This window comes from Falco punctatus (genome assembly GCF_963210335.1).
Source record: "Falco punctatus genome assembly, chromosome: 2".
Lineage (NCBI taxonomy): Eukaryota > Metazoa > Chordata > Aves > Falconiformes > Falconidae > Falco > Falco punctatus.
In genome coordinates this window covers 55,365,221-55,389,444 of record NC_137581.1, presented here as the reverse complement: position 1 = coordinate 55,389,444, position 24,224 = coordinate 55,365,221, and the positions used below count along the sequence as shown (strand labels likewise).

Below are 24,224 nucleotides of genomic sequence, written 5' to 3'. Positions count from 1 at the left end.
CTATGAATCCTGGGATTCAGGCTCAGAGCCTGCAAGTACAGGGTGGTATGGCTGAATACTGACAATGAGATGATGCACAGCTTTGGCCTTAAGTGAGATTTATGGCTAGGGCTGTTCGTGATGCAAAGAGTTTATCACTGTCAAAACAAAGAGAGAAAACATTCTCTGTCCATTTTAAACAGTTAATTGTAGAGGTTGTTCTCTGTTGAATGGAGGTACAGACATGGGATGTTCAAAGTTTTCTTTCCGGGGTGCTCAAAACATCTCTGTTTAGACTGCAAAATTTTCAGTCTGCAAATCCAAAAACCTCAGATATATGTATATGTGATATACCTATATGTTATAAATTTACAAATAAATCTACACTTTCATCACATGAAAACATTCAGATAAAGGCATCCCAGATGCTCCAAATGCTTTTGGTTTAACATAACGTCTTGCATAAAAATAATGCTCCAGCATAGTTGTGTTGCATGACAAATGAAGAGCTTCTGTTAATCCCTCAACAGTGATCTCCCAGACAAGATATTTCAGTTTTTATTAATATAGGTCAACATCAACTTAATTTTGCAAGAGGAGACACATTAAATATGTTTTTTCTTTGGCAAAAAGTCCAAGAGATAAGAGACTGCGATGAGTGTTATTTACCCACACCAGTTCACTTTTTTCTCATTTCAAGTATAATTTAATGGGAAAATTCCTCAATTTTTAGTTAATGGTTTTGAATGAAAATGCATTTGAGGCAGTTTGAATGTCAATATTTTTTGTGTGAGAAAATGTACATGTATGGTAAAATGAAGTACTCGCAGCTTTCCTTTCTGTAGAGGAATGAGTACAGATGGATTTAATCTTAGTAATAGTCCTTGCACTTTGACACACCACTTATGCCATCTTTATAACAACAGCCCTAACCCTAACAACAGCCAGGAAATCTAGGTAAAGTCCTACTAACAAGGAAACACTGGCTTTACCTTTTATACATCCCATGGCAAGTGGCACAGAAAAGAAATGGTTTTGTTTTAAGTATGGTTTTTACCAGTTTGCTTTCACACAAATCAGCTAAGGTCTGTAAGCGAGCAACAACCTGGATTTTATTTTAACCAGAACGATAATCCACGAATAAAACACTGCCTTGTAACAGCGTAAGAAATCAATCTAATTCTGTGTCAACCTGCTGCTCGTACACAGAGAGCTCCCTGTGCAAACACACCCCAGTGAAGCTGAAGGCTACTCACAGTGTGAAAACTGAAATGACTGGCAGCTGAGCACCCTTGTGCTTCAGAGAAACAATAACAAGAAAATGTTGTTGAATTTCTTGGGGTGTGTGGTGAATAACAGCATACAGTGCTTCATTTCTTGGGGGAATATGACAGGATTCAGAGTTGCCTTGCCCCAGCAGAGAGATAATTGCTATAATTCATTGGAGAGGCTCATTTCCATTTTTCATTACTGGAGCAAAACTTTGTAAACTGTATTGAAGGGAATGGGAGCTTTTATTTCCTGAGGCTGCATATGTAATCATATTAATTTAAACAACTAGTGGAACCAGCGTATACTGGTCATCACATTTCCTGTCTTCTTTCTGTCATTTTGTAGTTTAATTTCTTCATCCATTTGTATTTGGTTTTACATGCTTTTTCAATTTCTGTGTTTTAAGACATACAGCAAGTAAACTCATTGATGGTGATCAGTTAGCGCAATTTCTACAGGCTCCTTTGTAGAATAGCATAGCCAACATCTAACGTTGATCCTACACTGCTTATGTTTCAGCTGTGCAAAGAGAACACTTTTAAACTATGTCATATTTTAAGATAAGCCTATTCATTTTCCCCTTGCCCTTGCCACATATGCTGATCAAAGGCACTTACATCTAAACAAGTTTTGTTTCTTACAGATGCTTTGCCCGTCTTATTTTATTCTACAGTACAACTGCTTGTGAAGCTGAATTTATAACTCGGCTACCGTACGCATAGCTACAGCCTGTGATGGAAAAAGCAAAGGATTAGAACTCCACTGCAGGTTCAAGAGGAAAGCAAAGCTGTGTCAAAAGACTTACAAAAAGAAAAAAACCAACCAAACCAAACCAAGAAAAGTTACAAATTACGTCGTTGAAATGCAGGAGAACTTTACCATTGTGACTACAACTTCTTTAAGATTTGGCTTACGATATGTAAGCAGACAAGCCAAAAGCTGTTATTCAAACAGCAGAAAAAGAAGAAAGAAAAAGAACTGGAAAGATGCAAAGCATCACAGCAATCAGTAGACTGCTCTCATAGCAACCCTTCTGCAAGTTTTTCTCTAACTGGGAGTGACATTCTCCAGGACTCTTGCCTGGACTATATGGACCTACAGTTGTGTTCCAGCTTCTGCAGTGTTACGCATCAAAGCACGGAGATACTGAGCTTTGATTTTTTTTTTTTTAAGGCTGCACTTCTGAATGCAGTTCAGAACCACCCCAAAACTGGAGTACTTAATTTTTCTGAACCTTTGAAATCTGTAAAATACAGCTGCAGTTCTGCTTCAACCTGAGGTAGCAGACTGGGTCAGAAGCTTACTGTATTTCATTTATTTGCTTATTTCTGTTTCTAGTTCTGACAAAACCAGATAAAGAAGAAACATACAAGAATGATCTGCATTATTGATATCTCCTGCCTGCTTTTCAAAGGAAATATGGTTTGATGGCAAAGGGCTTGGGTGATCAGGATCTGAATTAATTTTTGACTCAAGTTTTTGGTGCAAAAGCTATGTGTTTGTACAGTTCTTAGATTAATAGATCCTTTCTCTTGTCAGGAACCCTAAAAATGATTGCATCCATAAAAATAAAGAAGAAAAAAGTCCCATGATTTTTTCAATGCACAAAATATTTGAATGTAATCAGGTGTGGGAGAAGAGGTAGACTGACTTTATATTATCTGAACTGGCTTACCCTTCCTCCTTTTATGTTAACGTGCTTCTTGGGTTCAATTATTTTCAGAAGATGTAACTTGCCTCATATTATCCCACAGATGGCTTCCAATGCTTTAAGAAATGTACTATGCAAGCCAAATTTCTGTGATGTTTACACTTCTTTTCAAGGTGGTTTTAGCAATTTTATCTCATTTTATTTTCCTACTTAGGAAAACCTGGCAAAATACCAAAAGAAAAATGTGCAGATGAGTGCTCTTCATGGCAACTAGATGGATGCTTAGTACCTTCCCAAGCCAGGCTAACCTTGGGCTTTCTGATTAGCTTGTTGACATTCAAATTCATCTGATGCCCGTGGATCTTCTCAGGATTAGTATCTCTTCTAGTGAAGAGCAAAGTTAGCTCAAGCTGTCTTGTATGATGCACCCCAAAGGCTAAAAGCTGGTGACTGTGTTGGTGAAAAGCACCTCTTGGCTTTCCTTATATATTCATAAGTGGGCTACCCGAGGCTGATGATTCTGGCCTCCCTGCCCTGAGTTTGCAGTGCAGAGTGGCAGCTTGCTGCCATGGTGGCAGCCAGCGTGGTGTGCTCCATGCTCAGAGCTGTAGGATATCTTTACCGGGCTGTAGTGCTGTGCTGCTGTCCCTTACCATGTAGGCCAGTAGGTGCAGGGTGCTATGCACCTTCTTGCACTGGCTGTGTCGTCATGGCCTTACACACCCAAAGCCTGTACAGGTAAATTCAAAACTGTACATACAGGAAAAAGAAAAACTTTACTGCTTGCCCTCTTTGGCTACTGGAGATAGAAGGAGGCAAGAATACACTTTGTGCTCCCAAGCAAAGGCCTCAAGAGTTTTGACATTCCCTGAACCTGCATATAAGCATACAGCCAATTCCCATAACTGAAATTTCTGGCCACCTTGAACCTTCCTGCCTGTATATTCACATTATGGGGAAACCTGTTCAGGCCTCTCCGTACTGTTCCACTCTTCCCTGTGCTCCAGGGTGCCCTCAACGGAAAATCCAGCACCTTTCTCTGCATCTCTTTCGTGGAAGCTGTCATACTCCACGTAACAAGTTTTTTTTGCTAGCCTAGCATGGATCCTCACATTAGCCCATGAAAGTCATGTTGCCTTTCTCCTTCCCAAATCACCACGCAGCCATAGTTAGGAGCTGTAAAAGAAAGTGAGCATAGGTTCCTGGAGGTTGTAAAAAATGGCATATGAAAGAGAATTGTGACAATTTGATTTTCCTATGCTGGTCTGACCCCCATAAGGCTGAGCAAAGAAGAAAAATTGCTTTGACTAATCAAATATGACATGGTAGCCACATAAGGAATGGAGCAAACCATATGGACTATCAGAATTTTATTTATATAAACATACTTTCTAAACCAGGAAAACATCTAAATATTAGTAATAAACATTTAAAACACTCCTTGCTCTGCCTCATCCCCCCATTTTCCTCTGTAATTCCTTTATACCAACATATTATGCCTATGATTTCTGTCTCACAGACCCTTTCCCTATTTACCTCTAGCACAACTTCAATCTGACTTTTAACAGCTGCCTAAAGATCTGTAGTTGGGATTCTTTGCTCCGTCTGGTTTCTGATAACAGGCAAAGCTCTATTAACTTATCCTGATAAGTTACTATGGCAACTTCCACCAGTGCAGCAAGAATGAAGCATTCACAGCTATGTCCTTATCAGTGCACATTTCCCCTGACTATGCAATTTAATCCATTAAAATTAAATGGTGAATTGTGCAAATGAAGGCTGAGCCTTGGACTTCTTGCTGGAAGTTTGTCATTAGCCTGGATTATAGCATGGGTATTGCCTTCTTTGTTAGAAAACACTTCAGTAAGCCAACAGCTAGTGGAGTAAGGTCTCAAAACCAGATAAAATTGCATTCAGAAATGCAATAAATCTTAAAGAGAACCTTAGTGTTGTTAATCCTGTTATTTGTCACTATTAATAGTGAAAAAATACCAAAACATTCCTGGCTGGTTTAGCACATGGCTACCTGAACAAATGCAAAACAAATTTGGACTTCCTAAGCACTAGACACTCTAGTGCTTCAGATGGGGAAAAAATATGTAGGTGTGGGTCTAAACTCAGCCGTGTGGTCAACATGCAGCAGCTGAGCCCTTCCTGAAAGTCCCAATATCACTTGCGTTTGCGGGAGAGCTTCCAGAGTGTGTGCAGGCACCTCTTGGGGTGCAAAGTTCAGCAGCTTGCTGGTGTCCTTAGCATCCACTGAGTACTAGCAGAGTATGGCTCATATCCCAGGGTGAGCGCACAGTCTTGGTTGTTTGGTCCAGGAGGCCTTAACTGGTTGTAAGACAGAAATATCTTGGTCATATCTCTTTCTTACAATGATGCCCTTCTAATCTCGGTTTTCTCTCTGACAAAGCAAATTGCTAAGAAAGGCAAGAGAGTGTTCTAACGTTGGGGATGAGTGGCCTTGAAGTGATTGTGGTGCCTTTGCCGTGGGGAGACATTAAGGAACAAATGACATTGAAGAATATGTCCCTATATATCATTAACTGTTGTCCAGATTTCTGAAGGAGTATTTGCCAGCCGTGTTATTTCACATTTTAGCACAGAAATAAATCAGCATTACAACCTGTGGGAAATAAGATTTTGTAGAATTACTTGCACAACTAGTCTGAGAATTCCAGGGATTTGTCCCAGGACATTGCTATGTCAATTTGCAGCTGGTCACATTCCTGAATGAGCTGCCGCATATTTCACAGGCAGTGTTTTTTCTCCAGTCAATCCCTCTCCTATCTGTCTGTATCCAGCTGATTTAATGATAAAAGAGATTTTTAAGGGACTCAGTTTTGCCACACTGATTTTTATCAAGGAAATGGTGATTTGATAAAAAGTGTGATGAAGCTAGGCCATCTCTGCAGGCAGAGTGGAGCTGAATTTACTGTTTTCCATCTAACAACAAAGGTTTGTACCTGGATGAACTCCACTTGGCCTGGGAGCAAGTGGGGTTGATACAGGAGCTGTTCTGTTTTCTTTCCCAACAGTTTGGGCATTATAATCTGGGAGAGATGGGTTGCAGTTAAAAACAGCCATGGTTTTCCAATCCCATCACTACTTGTGAAAGTCTTCTGCAGCTCACAAAGAGGAAGGCATTCACAGTCTCCAGGAGTCCTGTACCCTGGACAGCATTGCTTCTCCACTACTCTGCACTTGGAGGTGTAATCTGAACTGAATTGCCCAGGCATAAGTGATAAGGGGAAGAATATGTAAACTTTCTCCTCTTTCCCTTGTGAGGCAAACAGGTTGCCAATTCAGACTTTGTTAACTTGGATGTTATGAAGATCATGCTTTACAGAAACAGCTGATTATTTTTTCCGGATAACTCCATTCCCATAGTGCAAGTGGACATACAGAGACAATCAGTAATGACTGGGAACCCTGCCTCTTCTACTTCAGAAGAAAAGAACACCTGAAAGAAACATCTCATTAAGATGTTCAAGACAGGAACATGTTTTTAATACATGTTCAATGTCTGGTGCAGGGTGACCCCTTGTTGCCAAAACAAATGGAGTAGAAATACCGTCAAGGTATGTGATAGTAATTTCACAGTCTATCCACATTTGTAGACCATGAGCTTCATGAGACAGAGTCTAAGAATGAAATTAATCTCACAGGATGTCATCATCCATGTCTGAGCTATGAACTCTTCTTCTGCAGTCAATGGTGAGAAACAGGAACTGAAGGGTGCAAGTGTATCTTAATCCAATAGAGATTTTTAAAGTAGCTCAGATCAACTGTGCCCTGAAAGCACCTATTTTTCTCAGCTGACAGCAAAGGATACATTATTCGGCTAGCTGTAGGGTTAGATACCTCCATGTGGTCAACTGGATTTCATCTAAACAAATGAGTAGCAGTTGAAAGGAATTGTATGTAGATATTATTTCTAAGATTATAAATGTTCTATGATTTTTAAGCCCATTAACATTCATCACAAGATCGTGGAAAAGGAAGTTTCTTTCAGGTTCATTTATTATGCAGTGAATTTTTTATAGGTGATTGCTGCTTTTTTTTCAGCAGAAAAATGCATTTCTCAAATTCCTGTTATTTCTGCACATATATCACACTGCTAACATATGAGCACATAGGTACGTTATATTAAAAAAGGCAATGCACTTCAGGCAATCAGCTTTTGACTTTAGTCGCTGTAGCGGTTACTTAGGTAACACAGTTATTATGTACTGGAAATTTTTATGGGATTAAATGTTTAAGGAGAAAACCAACTTTTATTCCAGTCTGTTTTCATTTGAGTTCCTAGATAGTATTTGTGCTGTCCAAATATATAATAGGAAAGCAAAGTTCCCAGCACTTTAAAGCAAAGGCAATTGTCCTAGGGACGGTTAAGAGCTGGTTGTGTATCAGCAATGTGGCTTGCTCCCATACAAATGAATAGTAATGTCAGTTGTCCATCAGGCTCTGGCAGTGAGTTAGTCTTGCCTGAATTTATAAGCTTTCAGTGTGGCTGTTGGCCTGTGAGCTGTGTGTCAAAGAACCCCACCACAGATGGTGGAGACCTGGAGTGGGATTCAGTTGCCTGCACACAGACATCCACTGCCTTTGGAGGCATTCCCTTTCTTCCACATGCCAGTACAGGTCTCCAGTAGGTCTTCCACCATCTCCGAGACCCTCACGTGAAGGCCCTAGATGACTCTCTGGAAAGTCTGTGTCCTCTTAGTCAGTGGAGTCTAGGGAGTTATTCAGGTGGCAGCTGCCTCACTTTGGTCTAATTTAGGATCTTATGAGTAGCTCCTAGATCCCTCATTCAGTACAGACATAAATGAATCTAATGCCGTTTTGGAGTCCTCTGGAGCATCCAGAAGACTGAAGAACTTCTGCAAGGCCCTTATCGCATCTGTTAGATATTTGCAGATGCATAGATAATTCAGAGCATCTCACTTAGCATGAGGCACTTTTGTCTCAGCAAGCGAATTCTGCCTGTTATTGACCACCTTGACTAGCACTTCATTGCTACCATGGGAGAGTAACAAACCGAACTCCACAGAGCACCCGTATTATAGACATGGAATAAGACACATTTTGTATGTACCAGAAATGACACGTACACAACATACATTCAGTGCAGAAGCAGCAAAACCCAAGAAAACCAACAAAGACATGTACACAATGGTCATTTATGATTGCTGCCACCAGATCACAAAGCCATCAGAACATGGTGAACTTGTGAGCATGGACTCGGTCTCCAGTGAGTACACTTAAGTCCTAAATTCTAATAGCCTCAGTCATGTTCACTTCAATAGGGCTATTCATGGAGAAGTCATGTATTGGTTGCTCAGCAAGGGTTAATCTAACTCAGCTTTAGCCCTCTGTAAGCTAAGTATCTTGCCAAGCCCAAGTTCTTTATAGTTGACATAGAAAAATTGGCACTTCCAGGGAGCTATTCATGCAGTCTCTGACAGATGTCTACATTAGACTGGGAATTATCCTCCAAAAATGCCTGTTTTCTTAACCAGATGTGGAGGGAGTCCATACTACTAAGTCCTAATCCTGTAGCTGGAGTTTGCTGTTACCGTGTACTTCAGTACACACCAGTGCCCAGAGTAGGATCTGCCGAAGCATCTTGCAGGTATTGTCCTATTTTCCATGGTGACTAAGTATCTGGAGTGATAATATGGGAGCAATGCATCTTGCCCTGATGTGCAGTTGTGATGATGCTGGGCTTACACCTAGACTTAGGATCCAAAAAGTGCTGCTGGGTCAGCTAACAGATGCACAACCTTTAATTGATGATGGATAAAATTAGATATGATGAATCCTTTCCTTCCTCCTTCCCCAGTATTATCAAACATCTTGGCCTTCCCATCAATGACTGTCTGTAACTAGCCACTCAAGCTTTGCTGTTTACAGGCAGCTGTTATATTTTTTTAATATTATAGAAGTATTATTTATTATATTATTTATTATTATTATATTATATTTTAAGATATTATTTCATATTATATCTATATAAATAATATATTATATATATAATTTTATATTATAGAAGTATTGCTATCCCAACAACCTCAGCTGGTACTTAGATATGATTGGGGTATGGGAGATAAAACCAGGATGAAAATACAGGAAATCTTTCCTAATGTAAAATATTTGTTTTTGACTAAAGAAAGTTCACAAAAGGGTCACAATTTGTATGAAGGTAAACCTTTTTAGTCCCTGTATTTTACCTCCCCTCTCACCATTAGTAATACACATGAAAGTCGATAAAGTGTCAATTTCTGTCTATTACAACCAAAGCAAAATGTAGGAGATGTTTGGCTTGGGAAATGAGCTTTCAGTCTGCTGTAACCTACTATTTGTTATAAGTGGAGTCCGACATGGCACACTCCTGCTCTGGCAGTGTCCTGTGCTGCAGTCTAGCAAAAAAAGAAAAAAAAAACCCAAACCTGGAAAAGGGTGGAGAAAACTAATTGCCAGTAAAGTATGACACATATTTCTCTTTGGAGAGTGAGAATCACTATGTGCAATTAATTCAGAAATTACCAAAGCTTGAATCTTTCTGTTGGTATCCACACTTGTGCACAGCTCACTTTGATTCTGAAAAGGCATTTTAAGGTCTGTAGTCATTTTCATAAAAGGTACCTCTAATTCTCTAGTGGTAAATGAACTGGTGGTATATTACACATCATTTTTTAATGGAAACTTAGAACTTGTTGATTGTACTCACATTAACAATGCAAGAATTCATCACAGTTTAACACCTTCCAGACAGGTAGTCAGTCATCGTTACTGTCATGTTACTTGGAATCATCTAAATGAGCATAGTTTATGCACAGCAAGTGGGCACACAAGCCTTGCTACCAATTTTTAAACCATATTTTTTCTTTTAATTTCATGTCAAGATGCTAAAGTGCAAGGGATGCTTATACAGTCACTATCTTTCTTTAGCATTAACAAGAACATTAAGAATTCACTTTTCCTTCTGCGCAGATTTGTGCACAGACATATGAAATGAAATGTGATCTATCTTTCAGCTGAAAGAGCAGTGTTGATGTATTTCCTGCTTGGATTCATCTTCCAGAGGCTGATAATACAAACTTTCTGTATATTGGAAAAAAACCCCTAGTCTTTATTGAGCAGAGGTTAAAACATCAAATGAAAGAAAGTGGATTTTAATCCAGATGTACAAGGGGGAATTGCCATCAAATAAAACTCGTGCAGCTTCTGAATGAACTATTTTTGTTGGAGATTACCCACCCTTCTAAGTACCTGATGATACCTCAATGATGAGTATGATTAGAAGTATGATTGGAACTATCTGTCAATATATTTTATAGACCAAAATCACCTTTGTGCGGATTTGATTCCTAGAGCCTAACTCCAAAGGCTAGCATTACGGTTACATTTAGACATCTACAATTTGGATGTTTGAGGTAATCATCCAGATTCTCTTCATACTCAGTGGAGAGAAATGGGTAATTCAGAGGGTAATTCAGATTCGTGTAATCTCCAAATGGGTATTTTAAGCAAGGTCAGGAGGTGCCTAATTCTCTCCATAAATTAGCGGAGAAATGAGGTGATAGCTCAGACCCTAATACCCAAGCTCATATCACACATGTGATCACATATGTGGAATCACATAATTTCTCAATGTACAGCAACTGAAGACCCATGACTATGCCATTTCTTTGCCTTAATGTGTGCAGACAAGTCTAGTAACCAGGAGTGCATTCTGCCTACAGCTTTTGTAATCCCCAGCTCTGTAACAGGGATACATAATACCAGCCATACCCCTAAGACTTTCCTGGAAATGGGATGATGACTCTCAGTGGGTCTTCACACACATCAGGTAAAGGAAGTTCAACTAGTACTAACAGGTACATTTTTAGAAGATGTTCAAGCAGGCACTGTGTTCATTAAGACAGGCAACACCTCACTCTTCAGGTAAGGCAGACACTGCATGGTAATCAAGATTGTGCATTTTTTTGCATAACTAATTAAGGTAGAGATCTGCCCTTCCTGTTACTGTTGGAAAATGGTCTTTCCTTGCTTATACTAAGCAGGATCCGAACAGCAGGCAGACCCATTCCACCTGAAGACAGAGGTAACCGCTGTAATAAAACTCTTTCTAAATAACCATCTCACACACATTAGGAATGCAATGCATCAGATACAACAGCACGCAGAACCATTCACTTGGTGGATGGAATAATATCGCTGTTTTTAAAAACTGGACTCTGGCAGGTCTCCCAGGAGGGTTCTGACAGCCACCATCATTCATCCACTTTTGCCATCTGAAACTGATATTGACCACGAGGGAAAAAGCGATCACACAGACTTAAACTTACTTAGATATTGCTGTGACACAGGAACAGAGAATAAAACTTGACACTAAGCAAACACCTATTTTTGGAGAACCAAGCAAATCCTAAATCTGACACCAAATGACCACGACAAATGTTGTAAAACATATTTATTCATTGTGTGTATTGTATCCAGGCAGCTAATAAGAAACAGGACTGTTTAAACACACAAAACCTAAAACGGGAGGAGCTGTACACCTTACATTTTACAGGAGTTACCTGCTGATGAACATCACACGGGGTGAAATGGCATGTCCAAGAGCACAGCATCTAAGTGTTGCAGGGGGGAGTAGCCTGGGGGAATCAGTGGGCTTCTAAAACACCTGCATGAGCCTGTCATCTTCGCTCCTAAGAGTGTGACCAAAACCTCCCGAGCCATGAAGTCTTTTACAGCTTAATGTTTATATCTTTCCCTATGACCTCTGTATGTAGAAAGTGTTTGAAAAATTAATCTCGGTATTTAAAACGCTGTAGGATTTATACCTACTGGATTTTATTCTAGGACCTCTTGAGAAATAATATGTTGAGAATAAGCAACCTATCTCAGGAAAATTGTGCTACCACTGCATATATTTAATATTTCTAGACTCCGGACTAAACGGATTCTAACAAAACTGAAACATAAACTCCACTTTCGGGAGTGCCCCAGAGGATTCCCTGGGCAATTCAGATCCTTGTCCATAGTATACTGTCCTGTTAATTTTAGTCTTTTATAGCTAAAATGCAAAGCAGATTAAATTTTTATTTTAATCGTATTTTCTACTTTATGTAGTTTTGGAGCACTGGGAAGGAAGTGTTCACAACAGATTTCTTAGGTCACTATTGCATTTTTTTATTGTAACAAAAATCATTACACAATGTAATAAAAAAAATTATTAAAAGTATGACTGAATGGACACTTAAAATACATCCCGCTTTATTCCTAAAAAAATGTTTCAGGGTCTTTTACTCATGGAAATTGAGACTTTATTTACTTTTATTTTAAGGAGAGCAGGAGGGAAGGTAAAAGAACATTTTCCTACAAAATGTGACACAATATATTCCCCTCCACACGGTAAAGAGCATGAGAGGTTTTCTTTTTCAGACTGGGTGCACGCTCATCCACTTATCTATGCAGCTGCTATACTGTACTCGAATGTAAATCACTTGCAAAATGCCATGGCCAATTTCTCAGTTGCCTATCTCCATAGTAGGCATGTGCATTATGTATTATATGGTTAATAGTGCATCAGCTCCCTTGTGGAAAATCATGAAGGCTTCCATGTCCTTCTGAAAGAAAATGTGGAATTATTTTATACACGTCCAGCCAGGTCAGGCTGCAGTATGTTCTTGGGAGACATTCCAGCTGATTTAAGGCAGCACTGTGCCGTACAGTGATGTGGTGGATACAGAGGGACTTGAGGCAGCTCAAACGCAGGAGGTAGTATGGCTTTATCAGCATGGTGCTCCCTGTAGACTAATTAGTTCTGTTAAGAAGCAGTCCCAGCTAAATGCTTTGAGGTACTTCACAAGTGAGATGATACATATCTGTGTGGTGCTGCGTTCCTGCCTTCCCCATGGGCTGTGCTGAGCCCTGCCGAGGAGGCCTTCTGTCTGAAACCCGGGACCTCTAACATCCGCAAAAACTTACAAAGCTGGAAAGCGTAAGGGAATGTACTTCATCAAGCTCCCACAGAGAAGCTCAGTGGTTTCCCTACGATCAGACAGCAAGACAGGGACAATTCTAGGCAGTGAGCCCAGGAAGGCCTGGGAGCTTGTTTCCATCACTCCAGTGCTGTCTCAGGGCACAAGACCCAGAGCTAAATGCCACCACCGTGTCTGCACTGCTGCACATGCATATGCTGGGTCTGAGACCACGAGGATTCTTAATGCCAGCTCTTAGTTCTCTGAGAGAATTCATGTGCTCCTTTCTGGGGGTGAGGCATTGTCCTTGAGGTGGGAGAAAAATATTGGAAGGAACCAGCAGCAAGGGCTGGGCAGAATTAAATCAGCCAGAATGCAAAATTACAGGAAGAACTGCTAGCATTTTAGCCTACAACACACACACAAAGTAAAGATGGTGAAGATGAAACTTAAGTGTTTTGCCCAGCATTGTACAAAGACAAATGGGAATGAAGGTGAAGAATAAGAATACCAAAGCTTACACCATGTTGCATTGTCCTCCAGATAGTCCTCTGGGAAGCAAGAGGGAAACAGATTCAGAGAACAGAAAAACAAACAAAACAAAACAAAATAAACCACAGGTTATACCAAACAGGCAACCACAGAGAAGATAAAGAGTCTTTATAAGCAGTTGATTTTAAGTGAGAAATTTTAGATCATGCTCCACAAAAGCAGCTGAGCTCAGTTCGTTAAAATTATTTAATTTCTGACAGTATTTATCTTACTGAACTTTAGATGTAATTGCTAGATGCCTAGACTAAGGTTGTCACTTTTTGGCACTTTGTAGTACAGGGACATGGAATGATTTCTCTGAGCTGTTTAAACATACTTTAGGATGAGATGAGTCATGCTTTAGAAATATTTGATCTCAATTCAATTGCCTAAACCTATGTTTAGACAACTGAATGAAGACCTTTACTTCTCTCTGTTAACAATAAAAACTACAGTCATCTAGATTTCAAATCTAGACAACTGGTTATAGGTATCTATATGGATCAGAAAAGTCCTCATTTTTTGCTTCTGTTACAGTCAGTAGAGAAATAGGGTGGAATCCAGTCACCTAAATACAGGCATAGCAAGTGAATTTAAGAGCTCTGAGGTATTCCATCTTACTTCCAGCTAGGTCTCCTGTAACTTCTTTTTCACATTTGGGCATCTTGAAGACCCTAGGCATCTCAAATAGGTGACTATGTTTACGTAGCTGAATTCCACTTAGAGAGACCTGCAGAGGATAGCTGGGGCTCAGTTCTGTTCTCCCACTTCGATGCCACATAGTAGGCATCCTCTAGGGTCTTCTACCCTGCCTTCAACTGCTAGTCCAGGAGGGCATGAGCATCCCAAATTACTGTCCTATCTGCCAGCTCAATTAGCTGTTTTAGATACTCTGAGGCATCTCAGTGTTGCATATCTACATGTAGTTATCTCAGCTGAGCCTTTCATTTCCTAATCTGTGACAGATGGGGTGAATCACTCTCCAAAGATGTATGTCTCTGTCCATTGACTTCAGAAAGAGCCTGACTTAGGCCCTGTACTGTGAAGATGTGACTGAATTCTATCTTTAATTGCTTAAGCTGCTGCAGCATGTTCTACTCAGCTCCCCACAACTGCTCTAGAAGTATATTGGTCTCCTCTAGTCCTGTACCATTACCTGCTGCTCCCATGTGTCAGATATTCTGTGATGTCTTAGATGGTGCTTTACACCCACACTTGGACAACTCTCTCAAGCTCTGTGTAACTTCTTAAATACATCTGATGCATTTTAAACCAGTTATACCATTGCTTTCGGGGGATATTTAATTTTTTTTCACATTTATCACAATCTATTTTGATCTATCTCTTATTTATTGAGTGTTACTGATTACAGCTATAACAATAACACAGGGAAACCATTTCCTCTCCTCTTGGAATGGAATAGCTAGATTAATCACATAAATTCAGGCAAAGATGAAGGAACACTTTCTTAGATGGGTTCAGTACCTGGTGATTTCAGTGTAGGCTTCTTATGAGGGCTGCTTTGTGCAACACATCTGCTAAAATATGCTCAACTGATTTAAGCTTATAAATAGGGGTATAAGCAGGAGTAAAGAAAAACTGGTACAGATATACTACATGTTTGTGGAAGACTGAGATGCAGAGGAAATATTTTCTAAACTTTGTCTCTTCTGAGGACATACTGTCAAAGACAGATGGAAGCAGAACTGTTTGTCACTTCTTTGGAGGTTTACATAACTGCATGTTTGTACTTTGTGATGACAGTTTAAAGTTAAGTGGTCTGACAGTGTTTTATGAATACAGATTCCAGAATAGACTTCTAAAAGCATTAATGTAACACTGAACAGTCAGCTGACTCATAAGGAAAGATTTGTTATATCTATAATAATCAAAAGGGGCTTTAACAGTTTGACACTACCATCAAAATGCTAATATTACTGTACGTTTGTATTAAGCAAGCAATAGAAAATGGTCGGTGTGCAGACTGGAAAACTGCTGTGAGTGGGATCTCCTTACGTCCTGTTAACAATGCAATGGTTAGGAGGATCTGAATGAAGCTGGTCCTCCAGGCTCTGTCTATAGTTAATGAAGAGAGATGTGTGATTCAGGGAATGATTCAGCACATTAAATGCCAAGGATCTAATGCAGGCAGGTTGAAAGGTGTTCCTGTGAGGCAGGAGTGCAGCATTTATATCCTTCTGGAGAAAATTACCCAAGCTAGTGTGAGATGCAGGCAGTGACCTTTCCCAAGTGCTGCTAAGGGATTACAGCTCTGAAACAAGGCCTTCTGCTCTAATCCACATAAGCAGCCTTTCCTCACTCCAGCTGAGGTCAGTGGCCATCTCTCACTTGAGGGACTGCTGGTCTCAGCCCAAAAGGAGATAACGCATGCATCACTGACATTTGGAGATAGATTTGATACCAATGCTCATCACTAACAGATCATAAATAGTTATTATTCTAAATATCACCAGCAAGAAAAACAAACAGGTATTTGGCTTGAATACTTTGTAAAGTAACAGCAGCAATGCTGAGTTCCCTATTTTTTCTGAAATAATGCACAAACATACCTAGTTAAAGTCAAAGACAAGTTCCACTTTGAAAGTCTACAAGTAATAGGGGTTATGAAGGATTATCTGCATTGGCAATTTTCATTAGTTACAGCCTTTAAAGTCTGGAAGCATATGACACATCTCTGCTTTATTCAGGATGCTTCTCAGTATTTTGGAAGCTTGTAGTTTAAAAAGGATATTGATGTGTTTAGAAGTACTGTCCTTATGTCAATATGGAACGTCTCTTAAATCTGTCTTTTTCATTGCAAAAATCCTTCAGCTGTTCTTATAACAGGAGAGTAATCCAAGCTGAACAGTACTACCAGCCTTCCTTTTGATGTTCTTCCTTCCACTTCCTCTGTTTGCAACTTTTAGCTTTGACAGAATGTGTTTGAAACCTGCAGGCTTTGGTGACCTTCCATTTCACTTGGCTAATTCTAGATTAAGATCCAGGCCTCTGCACTGAGCAATACACAAGGGCTGGTTCTCTGAATCTAAAATGAAAGGGTAAAATTAAGATCCCGTCAAATAGGGATTGAATATCGCCAGCCAGATTTTTAGCCTGCGATGCTACACTGGGTTATGAACCTGCTGTGGTAGAAAGACGTAAGTATACAATGGAGGTAAACATCTTTTCTGCTTCTCCTTGTAGGATAATGAGGCTATACAATTTCTAGATGAGCAGAAAATTAACAAACGTTAGTTTGCTACAGGGTAATCCCATTTCTTGACTAGAAATGCCATGTTATTTTCCAGTTGAATTGCCGTGAAGATTGACAGAATACAATAGATGGATAGAATAGAGCACAGATAGAGGCAATTGGGAAGACTGGCACTGTGCAAGACTGCTGTGATCGTCAAATGAATTTGCTGAACGATGGTGCCAAGAAGATACCCAGGTTCTTATGTGAATTAGTACATTTAGGTTCTCGCTCAGTGATTTAAGCTGTGTGTCGGAGAAACCTCTAGGTATTTTAGGCTTGTGATCAGAACCATAGCAAAACGTTTTGGTGCCCCAGCACGGCCAGCAGCTGCCTGGCACCCAGTGGGAGTGCAGCTCATGAAAACATCATTCCCCCAACTAACGGTGGCTGTTTCCAGCTGTGACTCCTCTCCCCTTGCTCTTGCTACAGCCCTGAGCACGACTTTCTTTAGTAAGACAGAGCGATGGACTGATGCTGTGCAAGTGTTCGGCAATAAGCTCGGCAAGTGGCAGGTGTGTGATCCAATCTGTTTTGATTTAGATGCTTTACAGCTCTTTAATTTTGCTCATTGGCTTTACCTCAAGATGATTGCTGAGACAGTATTAACAGCTATAATAATTAGCCCACTATAAATCTATAGAGGTATAAATAGCAGGAACATCAAAGTCTGAAATGTGAATCCAATGAGTGGTAGTAAAGAAAATAATCTTATGTTGAAGTCTTGTTTTCAAAATGATTGACTAAATAAAGCAAGATTAATGATCACTGTAAGTTTTAACTGATAAAAGTCAATTTTTTGAGATGGATGGAAGTAAAGCAGTGGTAATTTTATAATTAAGTAAAGTGGAATGAATCAATATGCTTTTACAAGCTTATGTGTTAAAGAACTAGCTCCTAAAAATTGCTTTAATACATTAAAAACATTTTAAATAAAAGAAAAAATTAAGAAATATTGCTGTAAAACACTTTTCAAAGAGAATGTATACTGCAAAGTACCTGCCATGCCTCAAATGTTTTTTGGCCTCCAGGAAAGAGCTTATTCTCTTCTAAAATTTCTAATACATAAAACCTGAGTCATATTGTTCTCCTACAATGCAATTCTGTACCATTTCCAATGGAGAAAACAAAGAATTGAATGCTGGAACAGCTGGCATAGAAACTATATAGAGTGATTATGAAATTACTAAAAAAACTGTCAGATTACTACTCCTCTACTATATTACCAAGTAATTTCTACTGATTAAAAAATGGAATATATTTTGCCTTACCAGCCTATCCAAACTTGTGCCAGCAGCAGTTGTAGGTCGCTCCTCTGGGTTATATGGTCTAAACCTGGTATTGAAGTTTTCAGGGACAGAACGGGAAGATCTCAGGGCAGGTGCTGGTTTAGGCTGGCCACATCCTTGAAAAACCTGAAAAAGACATTGTAGGTTATATGAAAATTATAAAAAAAGGGAAGCTGGTATTTTGTAGCCTCTTTATTCTCTCTTTCATATATCTGAAGACAGCTTTGATTGACATTTTGGTACTAGTGAATTCAGCACTTGCCCTGCATTAAAACTCAGGTTAATAATTAATCATTATTAATTAATTGGTGATGGTATAAAAACATATAGGGACCTTAAAACCTCCTTAATTTAGGAAGGTGATCATTGTAAGAAGTTCACATCTGAAAGCATTTTAATTGCTGTCTTTCCAGGAAGAGAATGAGCAAAAGGAAGTCCTTTGTGGCAGGACTTAGTTGGTAATTGTTTTAGTTTTTGTTAAAATGTGGTATTTACCCCGAATCACAGCTCATTCATAATCCCTACCCACAACTCTTCCTACCTTGTAATTTTGTTTGTAGTCTCAGAGAAAATGTCAACGATAGAATGGTTTTATACTGGATAACTTTCTTATTCCCTACCAGTCTCTCCCTAGAAGAGGAGTAGGCATATTGAGTGGGCAGTAGTGAGAATTATTTTCTGCTAGTGTGTTTGTTTTCTACATGTAAAAAATAATGTTCAGGGTTATGAAATTTTTCATATACTTCTATTTAGAAAAAACTTTTAGTAGCATGTATCTGGTGGATACTAAAGGACACAGAGGGCACTTGACTACTGGATATCAAGTATATATCCCAGAGGAACTGTCATAGAAGTTACTCGGCTGAAAAGAGGTAGAACATTCAAGAGTTGAATTTTTAAGTGCTGTCATGACATAGGGTCCTAGTTTGTCTTCATACCAACTTTTTCAGTTCTGGAATATTTTTTATTTTTTGTGACCATTGTATTTCGCCTGTTTCAACATTTTGCCTCCATTCAAAAGAAAAAAAAATCAAATATCAGAATTTCTTGTAAGATATATTTTACAAAACCCTTATGCCAGACAAAAACTAGCTGTCTGAATGAGCTTTGTGGAGCTGAAAAATCCTGTGCAGGTGCTGTGTCTTGTTTATAGGGCCAGATTACTTTTGTTGTGGTCAATAAGACAACAAGCTCACAAGCTATGTTGTGAGCCAGTGACCAAAAAGACTCATGTTTCACTTTTAGACCTTTAGATTTTCTGCTTTGAGTGGTTCTGTCTTGAAGTAGCCATGGATGGCGTGACCTTTATTGCTTTCAGGCTATATTACAATTGGCTCTTAGTTAGGTTTCCCAGTGCTAATATAGAGGTCCCAAACAATCCAGAATTTGCTGAAAGAAACTGATTCATACTAAATTTATGTCCAATCATCATGTCTGTTTTGGCTTAAAGTCTAGCAAGTCAGCTGTTGTATGACCATTGGGATTTTTAATTTATGAGTGGGATACTGCTTGGTCTGGTTTGAGAATATCTGAAAGATTTTTTTAAGAGTTTCTAGCCTCCCTAGTCATGAGGAGTACTGAACAATAAATTCATTTAATCAACGCAGAAAGATGATTTTAGCTTGTAAAGTTCTAAATTTTTCAGTAGGAATGGATCTTATTTTTCCTCTGTGAAGAAAATTCAGCTAAGATTAATATTCAGGATTTATACATGATTGTGTATGATACTATACATTTTAAAGGACTAAATATATATGTTGGAGTCATCAGTTATATTTACAAAAGTTTACTCATATTTCTGACTGAAGATAAGTTATGTGCAGAAATATAGCCATTTGCTTAGATATGTATGACATCCCATTTAGTCAATTAAGCAATTGGGTATTTGCTTACAAAGACAAGTGACAATTATCTGAAACATGCAACTTGACTCTCAGGGGAAAGGGAAGTGAGGGTGCTGCATCTTCTTAAATTTCACAGTGTGTGACTGTTAGGCTACTTGCATGGCCATGTGAAGTAACTGGGAACCTACACAACTTATATTTCATCTTTCTTAGGACATACTGGAAAAAAACAGACTTTGTGGCATTTATCTTCATACAAATAGTTGTAGCAAGTAGTTTTATATGAACAAATTTACATACAGCCAGACAATAATAGAGATGGAAATTAGATTGCAATTTTTACATCACAGAAGAAATAATTTACTTCTTAAGTGACCTGGCAGAAATGCAGTAAGGGTACAATATCCAGTAACTGAATTCTGAGTGCAAAAGAGATGTTTTCTAATTTGCATCCAGGTATTAACTGACAGAACAGAAAATGTAAGGCTGATACCTAACATTAACAAATGCTTCTTAAGAAGCAGCCCATGAAATACTTTCTTCACAAAGCTACTCAAAGATACTGAGCAATTTCTGGAAAAATATTCAGGTATTTCATGATGTATGCTGTGAATTGGCAGCATAAATCCACTCTCTTTAAAAAATCACATTTTATATATAATTGGTGCAGTCAATTTAATCTGAAATTAGAGAAGGGATTCCATTTGAAATTAGGAAACGTAAATTTAGGTGTGTACATGTAAGTGGCTATATTTAAGCTAAACATCTAACCTTTATTTTTAGACAGCAGAGATCAAAAGTTCCCTTCAGTTGCTCGCACATCAGCATCTATAATAGTTGTGATGTCCTGGAATATCTGAGACATCTGTTAAGACTGTCTTACAGAAGACTATTCCCCACTGAACTGCAGCTAAAGCTCAAATGGGATATCCTAGGGTGTCACAAAGAGCACCAGACCTTTATGGTCAGGGACATAAACCAAGACATAAGATCAAGTCAACAGAGCCTGTGAAGAATTACATCTATCAAGCTGACTAAATGGAGGTATCTAAGTTTTGAATCCCAGCAGAAAGAGTTTGTTTTCTGTGAAGCCTTGAGTCATACTGTTATTTAGACATGTGCTAGTGCTCAGTGTTTCCTATTGAGTGTCTCTGTATGACTCTGCTCTGTTGACTCTCTCTCATCTTCAGATAGAATAACATTGATTTTTTCCTAAAATGCCATTATATTTTTCCTGCACAGAGCTCTGGAAAGAACACAGATAAATGAAGAGGTTTTGTTAATATGAAACTCAGTGGCTATTTTAAGAAGAACCTTGGATGTAGTTTTATGAAGATTTCCTCCTTATAAATAATGCATAGGTAGTCTGCTATGTCATGGAGCTCATTCATCCTTTTAGCTGAAGTAATTGCCAAAAAGGAACATATATCTATAGGTTAAAATGGCACATCCATCAGCTCAGATAAAAGTAGATTTAAAACTTACTAAGGGGACACTTAAGTTATGGGATAGCCTTTATGAAAGTGGAAAAATCTTGGCATGACAGCCAAATGACACTTACAGCAGCCAAACATATCTGTATAGAACCAGACTCTTTAAAATGCAGAAAATAGTCCAGTATGTTGTCTTTTGAGTGTCAATGAAGACACAATTATGCTGATGCCACCAGATTAGGAGTTTTCTCCATTTTGAAGAAAAATGGATGTTATAACATCTTTTCTGCTGTTTTTTGTTTTCCTCCACGTCTTGTGAATGAGCAATCTATGCAGATGTCAACTAGTAAACATTCAGATTGTTAAAATGGAACTGATGTAGGATTTACTCTCTGACTTGAAGCAGGAATCAAAGGTAGTGGTACTGACAGCCTTATGGGAAGATTGTGAGGGCCCCCAAAATGTGTTTGCTTTGGCAAAGACTGAAACGAGCATTTATATGTTACGACTCTCTGAATATGACTCCCTGAATTAGCTCACGGAGGATGAAAATAAGAATAAGGTAAACATATGCTATGACTAAGTCTTAGATATGAACTAAGCCATGGGAAACAATATACAGAATATGAAACTTTTACCTGAGAAATTATCAAGCTGTTGGTGAGCACTGAGTTTGGCACTATAATGTTCAAATACCAAAGAAGTGTCACTGGCAAACAGCAAAGAGATTTCAATAGCGAAGATAATGTGTCTCAGACGTTATCAGGAGAAACCCAAGGTAAATCTATTGAAACCTTTCTACCAGAGGCAATCTTCAGGGAACACCACTGAAGTCTGGGTAGACCCGGATTGTAAAGCCTACTCTTACAAAGTGCCGATGTCTTGGGAGGCACCTCAGGCAGCCCAGACCGATTGTGTTTGCACTCTGTGTGATCTGGTTTGCAGAAGGTATTCTGTCAGAACGGCTGCAGGTGTTAGATGATGAAGCTATGGAAACTGGTTTTGTTGATCTTCAGTCCTTGCCATTTCTGGAGAAGGGAAACTTGGGTCTGATTCAGAACACATAGATTCCTCTGGCAGAAAGGCCTGGAGGTCTGTCTTTCTAGACCACTGGTCCTTTTTGAAAAGCATCCCCAGATATTGCAGCTGTCAGGAACAGGACTTTCCCTGAGGCACGATAAGGACCTCGTGTGGCTGTCATTCAGGGACATGACAGCCACACGAGGTAAGAAGCTTGTGAAGCCTAGAGATTTGTGGTCAGACTTCCTAGACAGCCAGTGCTGAATATAAACTGCAGAGAAATATTAAGAAAACAGAGAAAGATTCCAGCCTCAGGATGGAGTATCTTAACGTTATACTAGTACCTGGTTAATGTGAACTCTACTAAAAGAATCAACCGCAATCAGTACACAAAGAAGAAAAGTTAATGGCCTAGGAACAGAGATGTTGCATTTTGTGCAGGGACAGGTACTGGGATGTGGCTGAGTCTGTATGTCCTTGGTCAGAAATACAAAGATAGAGGAGGCACAGGTGGCACCTCTATAATTCTCTGTCTCAATATTGATGTACAGCCATCAAGAGTGGTAGACGGAGGGTTTGTGTCTTCTAAGGAAAGGAAAGAGAAGGCGTGAACTCGAGCAATAAGCCCTGACTCCCTGCACTGATTAATTGTTAACTCATTGGCTTTTTTATGGACTGCTTCAACTTGCTTTTGGCAGAATGAAAGCTCCAGAGAAGGTAGCTCTCAGCAGCGTAGAAATGAATCAGGCTGTGACACTTTGGCCTCAAGATCAGACAGTGGTCCTTGTCCCCCTTTTATTTATTAGTGTAACTGTAACCATGAAGACTATTTCTCAGAAGAATAGTGCTGAATAGGGGTGCATATTTATAGGAAAAAGATGCTGGGCAAAAGCTTCAGTACTACATCAAGTGAAGAATGGAGGGACATACCATAAAACCAGAGACCTAGGAAAGTCCGTGATATATCTTTCTTCTGATGTCTAAAATGGAAAACTTCATTATTCAGATAAAAGCATGCATTCTTACTTATTTTTATACACTTACTATGTTGGAAGGTGTATATTGTTGCTCACTTAATTTTGCCTCCATATGCACAGTAATGTACAGTCAATGTGTTATATCAAATATACTTTGTTTTTTTTCAGATAAACTTCAATATGTAATTGCAGCTGGTATAATACAAAACATCATTTTGTGATACAAAGATAAATTGATAGTGCAATTTAATGTGAATGACTTTTGGAATAAGGCAATTTTATATAAATATTTGAAAGAGGAAAGGGATGGATTTTGGATTAAATGAACTCTGGGTCTTCTGCCTGCGAAGAGGGTGAGATAGTGAGAGGTCCTTGAGGAAGAATCTGTTTTCATTTGTTCCATTCCTTTTAAAAGTGAAAAAAAATTATACAAAATGGCCCCAAATTGTACTGAATACAGCATATAGCTTCCTCTCAGACATCAACCCATTTTTTAGGTAGAAAAAGCTGCATGTCAGTGGTGAAAAATAATCTGTGTATGTGAGTATTGCAGGCATAACATTATTAGTGTATCGTCATTTTCCCATTGTAAAAATGCGCAGACTGACTAGTGGGAAAATAGATGTGATTCCTAGTCACCACATTTTCAGTGGGTACAGTCAAATGCAAGATACAAAATTGTTTGAAGAAAGTAGCGTGATTTCGACACCTTGCCTGAAGCTTTCTGAGCAGCATCTCAGAATAATTGACAAGCATGGCTTTTCTCCTACATTAGGTCTGCAATTGCATTCCATGCACCCCATTACATCCGGCAAAGTATCTGTCATTTTCACTGAAGCTCTAAGTGGTCAGTATGTATAAGGGGGGAAAAAATTAGACAACAGATGACTGGTTTGAAGTCTGCTCATATATCATCTCTACAGATCTGACATGACATAGGAGAATACAGCACTAAACCTACACTCTTTGCCTTCTTATAC

The 24,224-nt window shown here is 39.0% G+C and overlaps 1 protein-coding gene across 1 annotated transcript in view; it reads right to left on the bottom strand.

The window, feature by feature from the left end:
- Positions 1 to 24,224, bottom strand: part of GPC6 (glypican 6) — a 776,212-nt gene that overhangs the window by 49,949 nt on the left and 702,039 nt on the right. Inside the window, exon 6 of the mRNA XM_080375732.1 lies at positions 17,953 to 18,096. Within this exon, the coding sequence (XP_080231858.1) occupies positions 17,953 to 18,096 (144 nt within the window). The remainder of the gene's footprint in view (positions 1 to 17,952; positions 18,097 to 24,224) is intronic.